The sequence below is a fragment of the Vollenhovia emeryi genome, unplaced genomic scaffold (genome assembly GCF_000949405.1).
Source record: "Vollenhovia emeryi isolate VEMERY1.0 unplaced genomic scaffold, V.emery_V1.0 DF939122.1, whole genome shotgun sequence".
Taxonomy (NCBI): domain Eukaryota; kingdom Metazoa; phylum Arthropoda; class Insecta; order Hymenoptera; family Formicidae; genus Vollenhovia; species Vollenhovia emeryi.
Window position 1 is genome coordinate 1,222,240 of NW_011967244.1, and position 10,397 is coordinate 1,232,636.

Genomic DNA, 10,397 nt, shown 5'->3' on the forward strand with positions numbered 1-10,397 from the left:
ATTATGAGATAGGATTCTAGGGTTGGGTAAGTTACCTATTTTTTTTAACTAAGTTAAATTAAATTTAACAGCTTTAAAAATTTAACTTAGTTAAGATACAAGTTAACCCATAATGAAATTAATTGAAGTAAAAGTTAAGTTAATAATGAAAAGAAATTAAAAAGTTGAAAGTTAAATTTGTTTTATTTTTACACAAAATCTTAGAGACTCGCAATCACGTAAATTGCTTTGAATTTTACGACCAGCGTTTGGACAACCAATCACACTACACGAAATATGATCCGTTTCATATGCAAACAAATTCACGTGAGTTCGAGAATCAAAGTACCGTATAATGGCTGTGTTCTAAAGTTCATCGCCAGCGCTGAAAATCTATAGTGCATGTAACGTATACTGTAAATTTTCAGTACTGGGAGTGAATTTTTGAACACAGAAATTGCCAATATAGACAGGCGCGCGGCGCGGGCGTTTCGCGACGCCTTTGTTTATGGCACGGCTAATTTTAACAAAGGTAAATTAAAAGTTAAAAGTTGCCGAGAAAATATAACTAAATTAAGTTAAAGGTTAACGATTTATAATGTAACTAAGTTAAGTTAAAATTATTTAACTTTTTAACTTTGTAATTTAACTTTTATCTTTTTAACTAGACAATACCCAACCCTGTAGGATTCTAATATGAGGATAGCAGGTTTTTAGTTGTTAATAGTACAATAAAATAACAGTTATTCGACACACTAATTGCAAATGTACAACAAATTGAAATTCTTAATTTACATTAAAACTACATTGTTATTATATTTGTATTATTTTGATCCTGCAGATTTTTCTTTTCAATGTGAGTAATCGATAACAAGTATTTGCATAATAAATCCACAAAACAAATTCTTTCGTAATAATCTCCCTGGTAAATTAAGATCAGTTACCGAGACTTATACTATTATATCTAGGCACAATTTCATCCTGTGTGCCAGTCATGCGGAAAACCCGCGAGTTAACGTTCGTGAAGATGTAGGGCGCGTTTTCCGTGGGACAGAGCACCTTGTCCAATATTCTGGGTAATCCCTTTTCCGTTTTATTTCCGACCGGCTCCAGCATGTTGTTCCATAAAAGATTAGCGCCTGGAAATATAAGTAACAGAAGCGAATTTATCATTCAAGCAGATCGATAGTACTCGGCGCGTTATTTATTCTGTTATTTTCGTGTAAAGACGAACGACTGGTATGACGTTCTCTTTCACCATGACTCTCGTTGACACCGTCTACGAGGCGTTTAATGATATTTCTTAACCATCCATGCTTACTAATGAACACGCGCTCGCGTTTGCAACAAGCCAGCTGCAAGGGATTGATGATCATTTTATTGCTCGTGGCGTTGTCCAAATGATTCATTTTATACTTTTAGCTTAACCGACGAATAATTGTTCTAACAGATTGATTTTCGCACGAATATATTGTATATAAAATTGTTGTATATGTGGCAAATTAACTTGGAAGAGTCTTCATATAATGATATAATAACCGAATGCAATCATCAATGTGAATATGCATTAGTGATGAATAAATTTAAGATTTTTCATATTGAATCGAATCAAATTAAATCGAACTTTATTTCCTTTTGCAAATCTGAACAACGACACGAATCGAATAAAATGTAATTCTTAGTTAACAATATTTAAATATTTAATATAAAACTAATAAAATGAACTTTATTTTATGTCGGTAACAAACATTAGGCGAAAAATCACAAAATATTCTAATGTAGTATCCAATAACATTATCCAATTCTAATCATATTCCATTACGATTAGCCGCTCAGTGAGCGATCGCATTATTGAATGCACTAAACCTGGTAACATGTTCGTATTGTTGTGCTTATTAATGGGAAATGTGATTTATAAGACTGAGAATCTACATATGTATGGTATATGATTCCTATTCCAATCAACTGAATTCGAAATTTTTGAATAATCTAAATACAAATTATAGCAATTTAAATTCACCCGATTTGCTTTCATTTGATTCGTATTTGAATAATTCGCATATTTCTACTATGAATACGAATAAATGAATGTAAACGTATCTCTGACAAAGTTAACAGGCTGCAGTATTACACTTGTATTTAATTAATATTAAATTCTCAGGTTACACATTTTTATATGCTATGTTTATGTAAATCATCTTGTATTGATTTATCGCACATAAATAAATAATTGCTATAATTACTTAAAGGTTAGAAGAGGGTTAATTTATCTTTATAGAAAGTGAGATTAAAATCCATATATATTTTTGAAAACTTTATAAATATATTATATAAAAGAAATAACAATTAAACGTAATGTCGTGATGTTGTTAATATCAATCTTAATAACTTTTTATTTTCATAAAATAGAAAAAACGCCAAGCTTCAAATAATGTATAAAGTTAACAATTTTTGACAACCTGTACTGCTATTAACTTTAATAATAATAGTTGAATTATATTAATAATTATTATTATTCCATATTATAATTTTATAACTTTTGTAATTTATAAAATAATAACAATCAATAATCACTCTTAATAAAATGATCAATTTTAATTATGTAAAAAGAAGTAAAATTTTTTAATCAATTTTACTTATTGTAGAATCTCTCTTTCTCTCTCTCTCTCTCTCTCTCTCTCTCTCTCTCTCTCTCTCTCTCTCTTCCCCCCCCTCTCTCTTTCTCTCTCTCTCACCCACACGACATTACGCATGCATACACGCACGCACGTACATACACACACGTCTCTCGCCTAGTACAGTGCAACCATTTTAACATTCGGGTATTTTTTCCAACGTCAATAGGCGCCTTTCAGTCAATAAATGCCGCAGTAAAGTTATTATTATACATTTAATAGACATTATTCGCAACGTTATCAAGTTTATGTCATTTTTTTCGCTCACATGAGAACATGCATTTATATGTGTAGTAGGAAACAAAATTGTAGCATAAAAATTAATCGTTCCTTACCGAGTGCATGTCCTTTCTGACTGAAATGGAAACAGTCATATGTGACCAGACTGGAATCTATCGGCGGAGCACGATTAGGATCTGCATTGGGTGCATTAAATAACTTAATAAATGGCTGCAACACCACAGTGAAGTCCGGTGAATTATCATATCTATAAAGCAAAGTAATAATGCCTTTACTGACAATAAGTTTATGGATATATTATATTATATTACGAGTATATCACTGTGAATGGTTTTCTCGATGCTTTCTCCTGGATTTGCTATTTACGGTCGATATGTTTAGGATTAACATATAGCGAATTTATTTACTCGCATTAGTGAACACTGAGTGCACACAGTCAATTTTTACATTAAAGAATCGCCTTAAATATCTTTTTAAATATTTCTTAGCCAACAAAATGATCTGTACAGCGATCTATATGGATCGTTTTTTAGCTAAATACTTTTTGAATATGTATTTAAGATGAAATATAATAATTAACTATAAACACTCACAATCAGTGTGCACTAGTGCGAACAACCGAAATCGCTAATATATGAAATGCAACTCAAAATAGGTAGATTTTTAATTAAAAAAATAAAAGTTTATATTAAGCATATTCGTTCTGTAATATTGCACATTCTATTATTTTAAATAGAAAATAGTATTCGTCTTTTATTCGTCTTAAATTTTCTCTAATTTAATTTTCCTGGAATATATTCCATTTAACTATTCCATCTTCGCGATTATTGTCAGGTATGTAACCCACGCGAATAAGAAATGTCGACTGTGCACATTTATAATAACATATCGCAAGTACGGTTTAAAAAATTAATACATCAAATTAAATAAAAAAACTCACAAATACATTTAATATCGCCAGTAGTCTAAAACTAATAATATGTAATTTTTAAACGAACGAGTGTAGGTCGTTTAAAAATTGCATAAATAAAGAAAACTTTTCTCAGATACGATAAATTTTAACGAGATATAAATTAAAAATTAATCTTATTAACAATAAGTAAAACACATTTAAATGCGTAGGTATTGAATATCAATTATACCTTCCTGAGTATACTAAAGATTCGGCTGCTTGTTGATAGAGTTGTGACATTTTCGACGCTGCGATTTCTGGCCGGCTACCCTTGTGCATGCAGGCGCAGTAAAGGGGATGCAATATATTACACATAGTACTTCGCGTTACCCTAACCGAGACCGTGACATCTACAGAAAAATAATAGTAAACATAAATACATGGGTGAAAAATTCAACGTACATGGTAAATGTACGTGCGGAGAGTATAATAAATAAAGTAAAATAAATATAACATTTCAAGATCAGAATTGGAAAACCATAGTAATGTTACAAAAATAATGAGCTTCTCTCTTCGCCTTTATAAAATTACAAAATTACAAATAAAATATTAACTATATATTTTTTATCACCTATCGCTGGAACCAGATTGACTAGCGTGCGGGGTAGTGCGATCCTCAAGAAATCGAGCGTCCTTCGTAAATGCAGGATATAACGCAAGGGCGAGAATTGTTGCGGATCGTAGCATTGCGCTGAACAGATGTCGTTTGCCCCAAATAGAATCGTAATGAGCTAACAGAGGAAATACATTAGTTCAAGTCGTGAAGTAGTTTTTCAAGGTTTCTCGCTATTTTTAAGCGTGCGTCGCCATGAACAGATTCTCGAGGATTATTACCTTCCAGTGTTTCCTCACATTTATCCTCGGGTCATTTTTAATTCTCTGCACCAAGATTTTCGCCTGCTGCAACGCATCCTCCGTAGCAGCGACCGGAAAGGCGATGTTCAGTCTCGCCGCGGCTGAGATAAACTCTCCCGTCCCGGTGGAATATCCTGTTAATTTTGGATTAAACACCTGCAATGATACATCGCGATAACAAAGGGTGTCAGGGTTTCGCCACGCGTGAAACGCAGAATGTCGCGCTAAAATAAAGAGCGAACGTTCACTTTCGCGACATTTTTTCAGTCTCTTTTTGTACACGATGAAAGACCGTGAATATGACAAACCTTGAGACCGTGTCTGATATATGAGCATACCTTTAAAACATTGGGAAGTGTGAAGAAACGCCTCCAATCTCCTTGACCCCCGGTGCACCAACTGACTCCGCGGGCCTCGATGAAGGTTCCTATAGCGAACTCCTCCAGCGCGCCGCTTCCGGCGACTAAAGAATCACCGAGACCACCGATCACGTCAATGTCACCCGGTCTCAATCGATGAACATTGTCTGGTGTTGACGAGGATCTGCACGAGAAAAAGTTTCAATCATTCGTCATTTATTTGAAATTACATTTGGTTTTATTTATCATTAAACGCGATGATCTGCTAAATCGTATTTATTGTCAACAATGTAAGATTCAAATGGTAGTATTTTTTAGCTTGATTTACGCTGAAAACATAGATACGTGATACTGTATAGAAAACCCGTAGGTATAGACGAGAAGAAGAAGGAAAGAGAGCGAAAGAAATAGACAGAGAGTTATTATTGATTTTTTATTACACTTGAAAAGTTATTAATTTTAATCGTAGAGTTCATACCTGCCGTAGCGCACGTTGCAAGGAAACGGGACATCGTCAGGAATTATAGGTTGTTTTCGTACACCGCTGTACCGTACGGGATATGAGATTCCCACTTCATCCATTTTGTCCTAAAAATTATGCGATTTTAATAACCCGAGTTTGTTTTTACGCACGCGCAGAAGTGTTCGTATAGACTTTATTATATTTAGGCGTAGCTAACAGTTGCGCGTGGGCCACAATGCGGAATGACAATGCGGAACTGTTTTGAGACAGAATGCAAAAATTAACGTGCGATTTCGTAGTAGATCGTACTTTCTTGTAAAATTTGCGCCGAGCGGTCATAACCCATACGTTGTAATTTCTCCTTTGATGGGGTACGATGCGCCTTAATGCCACTCCAACCACAATATCTAATTACGCGAGATTCGTATCTTCATTAAAGTGATACTCATCCTCAGATACTCGCTTCGGTAATCTGAGTTTGCGCAACTCGCAAATACAATTTATAGTTTGAATATATATATATATATATATAAATATATAAATAATCGTTATAATATATATCGTAACTGTATAACTTTAATTCTTGATGACAGTATACATCTTTTTATCAATCAGCTTTTTATTAAGATAACATTTATCTGATCGGTCGTTACCTTGAAGAAAATACATACAAGGAAATAAAATTAGGAAATAATTACTAGATACGCGTTACAAAATTTTCCAAATTTCCTTTTTACACTGAGAAAAATTTTCTAAAGTTTTTTCGGATAAACCAATTAAATGGGGTTTCCGATGGTTAATTTTTCCAATTACGTTTGCCGATTAACTTAAGAATTTATCCGATGATATATGTTACTGGTGAAATTTGATTGAAAAACCAATTACATTTTTCATTGGATACAGAGGAAAGTCCTCTATTATGAGATAGCAGGTTTTCAACATAAAAAATTAATCATTATTTACAACTATTACACGATCTAACAATGAATTTTCCACTAAACAGATTTCACTCCAAGGGCAATAAATTAACGATGAAACCAATAGATGATGCCTATTAATTTAGCAAAAACCCAGATTTAATCGGATACATCCGTTTGTTAGTATGTAACTGGATTATCCGATTATATTTAATCGGACATTTTTCTCAGTGTAAAAAGTAACAAATAATCACTTCCAGTGATCACTGGCTGATTGAAACTTCGTTAAATCTTTATAGCTAAAATCGTTACGGAATTTAAAATTGTTGCAATTGATAAAAGGTGTGCGAAACTAGTTACTGACATTTTGGAAATATCTTTGCCAAGTTAAACAGGTCTAATTCTGCAAACACTCTTAGCAAATATGTACATAATACATTATTTTAGTTGTAAGAATACACCTACGAGGCAGCGCGAGTCTTTTTACCTGCGATTTTTTTTTCTGAGAGGGTATTTAAGCCGCCGGTGACGATTAGCGCGTTTAGCATTCGACACGCGTCTACACTCTTGCTTTCTTCGATTTGCATTCCACTGCGTCGCATCGTGACTTAAATACCGGCGTATATATCCGTATATACATATATACAATTTGTCGCAGTCATACCATCGGCCGAAAAAGGCACGACATATTCAGGGCTCTTTTAACTGTGCAGTCGGATATGGCTTGTTTGTCAAGCTTTTAAGACACCGGTCTGTACTAGTAATTTTCTATTATTACATATGTTTCGCCACGATATTACTACGATACATTTTAATCAATCTTTTTATATTAAACAAAGGAGAACAATTCTAAAATTAAATTGTTAATTCGACGAATTGGCTGAGGTAATATTTCTCGCAATAAATTTTCTCTAATTAGAATTGCCAGTTGCGTCGTTTAACAATTTTTCTACATTGGTTAATTATTGTACTGGCGACAATAAGCCTTTATTCTTGTCTTTTTATATTAATTTATTGATTAAAAGTACTTTTAGTATTAAAATTTAAGTCTTTAGATGGACTTCACTCCATGAATTCTTAATGTCTGTTTCGTGTTGAATTTTCATGAAGGAAATGATAGTGCGGCACTTACGAAATGTCGAAATAAAGAATTGGAAATTTGGAAAGTAGTATAGAGAGTGCAACGAGTTTGTAGGAGCTTAAATGCGTTAAAAAAAACGGCCCGGAGTACATCCGCTACGATAGGTCTTTCCGCGGGTCACAAGACCGACGAAAAGAAACGTACCGGCCTTTCTCCGATTGCTCGGAATGCAAAGCATTTTTCTTTTCGGATTGCGTACGCGCCATCACGTAACGTTAAACTCATGACGCCGTAATTTATTTTTATTAGCGATCTTTACTGATAATTCTGATGTTCATTATATACTGGACTATATAACGTTATGCTATATGGAACGCGTACTCTGGGAAAAAAAGAGACAGTTAACAACCCATTTTGGAACCCACAATTAGTAATCGAATTATTTGGATTGTTCGCAACTCTAATCTTTTACCAATTTTACCTCGCGTAACTAAAAATCGCAATTAGCTGTTCTATCTATATCCAAGATTTTTAAGTAATACTAATCAATTTTCTCAATTACTTCTGTCAATATTTAGTAATGCAAAGATAATTTTCACTTAAGAGGCACTAACGAAAATGTTAAGTTGCTTAACTACAAAAAAAAAACGGTCACAATTTTTTCCAGAGTAGAGTTACGAACAATCCAAATAATTCGATTACTAATTGTGGGCCCCAAAATGGGTTGCTAATTGTCTCTTTTTCCAGAGTAATGACTGTCGTACGTGATACTACTTTTCCACAGGTTCCTGTGGAATTAGCTCGTGAGAATTCTGTTTGACGGAATAATATTGCCTTCATATTTTACCCGTGACAATGTACCCACCAATCGGGCGAGAAATTACAAAACGTCCGCGTAAAACAAGGCCTGACTTTGACTCGCAAATCACGTGCGATTTCTCGCGTGGCACGGACATACGGCGGCTTCCTGCATGCTAAAACCTTTTTGGTAATCTTTTTGCAATGAAAAACCCTTACTTGTCAGTCAGATTGCCGAGCAAGTGCAGGTTCGATGACTCTCACTTCCGTTTACGGAAATTATGGAAATTAATATTATCGAGATAGCCTCTATCCTTGCATGTAGCTGGGTAAATTTATATTAGCATACTTCTCCATTCCATACGAACAACTGCAACGTTCTTTACTTATATAAAGTTTTTGCTTTTTTTGTACAATACATTTCTCAACCCTGAATTTATACTTGTTAGCGAAATTGTACCATACACATTTCACTAGTAATTATACTTATTGTTAGTACACATATTACTAGTAAAATCATAGGACAATGTTCTTAAAAATGCCACGTTGTCCCACGATTACATTTTCAGGCTAAGTTTTAAGAGAAAGTACTCTCCGTGTGCAAAATTATATAAGACACATATCCATATAAAAATGACGACGCGGGGAAATGATTTGAAGAAAAAGAAGAATATATTGACAGCCGCTATGAAATTCAGGCTGAAATTTTAATTCCGCCCATCTTTAACAATAACTTACCCTTCCCTCTTGAAAAACGCTGCGCAAAAAGTCCATGAAAAGATCGCATTTGCCCGGATAGATGCCAACGATGATCAAAAGTAGATAAATGATTTCGACTTTCATAATTCTGTCTGGCGAGCTTTTAAAAAATTTGCTACCACAGACAGTCCCCTTTCAATTTCCCTCAGACTTTCCTGTACTTCGAGTGACAATTATTCCATGTTGGAGGATCTTGTTCGGCCTTTGACTTGGTCGAACGAGACTTCCGCTCGCCATCGACGCGTTTCCTCCACTCCTACAATGCGAGCGTCTCTAATAGCTCTTCCGCGTCTCCGACTGAAGAGAACTGCAAACTTTGACGTACACATGCGGATCATTATTTACGCACACGTACAGCGTACAGAGAGTATCATATCGATAAACCCGTGACCAGATTCTCCGTTTATTTAACAGAGATCGCTCGTCGCGACATAGAGAGTTGCTTAGCTAATCTCGCATAATCTTCCGAGCGACAGACAATTTCCTGACCAATTTTCACTGTTAGATATAAGAGCAAAAGATTTACATTCTACAGGTTTTTTTTATAAGATAAAGCGCGGTCTTGTTCTGTATGTACTTTCTTCAAGTAACAATCTATAACGAAACTGTGTTTCACGTCTTTAATTAGATTTTAAAACGATAAAAATGTCAATTAAAATTACAAAAATTTATTTTGTTACTTTTTTTAATTTTCTTGTAAATCCAGGAACATAGACAATATACATGGATTATTCCTGTATTATTCACATCGACGATATGATTAGTTTGGAATAGACCGTATGATGCACAGCGTTTTGTAAATTCAAAAACGCAGGACTAAATCGGTAATTAAATCAGCGAGATAAAAAAAACCATAATTTTCTTTCACGACGGTATTGTAACAGTCGTGAGTCTCAGATCTTCGTAGCCCGTTAGCTTCGTTATCTTCGAGTCAGAGAAAGTGAACGTCTTCCGGTATTTCGGTTAAATTCGGTTTGGCCCTGCGTAATTAAGCCTGTCGTTCGATTAAATGCGCACAAACTCGCATTTCTTTTTAAATTACGTCACATTCTGGCTTACATAATAAAATGAATTATACACGGAGAGAATTTTCTCTTAAACTTTATCCTGAAAATTGTGTAATTGTGGAACAAGACGGCATTTTAAAATTGAAAATGCTGTGTTGTCCCACGATTACATATTATGAGTTTTTTTTAAATTTTACCATACATTTTACTAGTAAGTATAATTATTAGTGAAATGTGTGGTAAAATTTCCGAAAACTCTCATAAAACTTTTGGAAATACCGTGTGGTCCCACGATTACATAATTTTCAGGAT

The 10,397-nt window shown here is 34.2% G+C and overlaps 1 protein-coding gene across 1 annotated transcript; it reads right to left on the reverse strand.

The window, feature by feature from the left end:
• Positions 1-801: 801 nt before the first annotated feature.
• Positions 802-9,457, reverse strand: LOC105569880 (phospholipase B1, membrane-associated-like). The gene is made up of 8 exons (XM_012026671.1): positions 9,058-9,457; positions 5,539-5,648; positions 5,040-5,244; positions 4,681-4,857; positions 4,418-4,577; positions 4,037-4,196; positions 2,990-3,141; positions 802-1,118 (listed from the first exon to the last, which is right to left on the reverse strand). Exons 1-8 carry the CDS (start codon positions 9,160-9,162, stop codon positions 916-918), a joined length of 1,272 nt encoding a protein of 423 aa, XP_011882061.1. The 5' UTR covers positions 9,163-9,457; the 3' UTR covers positions 802-915.
• Positions 9,458-10,397: the final 940 nt, after the last annotated feature.

Excerpts from the sequence above, each read along its gene's own strand:
- LOC105569880 (XM_012026671.1), bottom strand. The coding sequence starts at position 9,162 with ATGAAAGTCGAAATCATTTATCTACTTTTGATCATCGTTGGCATCTAT. Across the intron at positions 5,649-9,057 it reads GCGTTTTTCAAGAGGGAAGG|GACAAAATGGATGAAGTGGG; the intron begins GTAAGTTATTGT and ends CATAATTTTTAG. Across the intron at positions 1,119-2,989 it reads TCAGAAAGGACATGCACTCG|GCGCTAATCTTTTATGGAAC; the intron begins GTAAGGAACGAT and ends TTATATTTCCAG.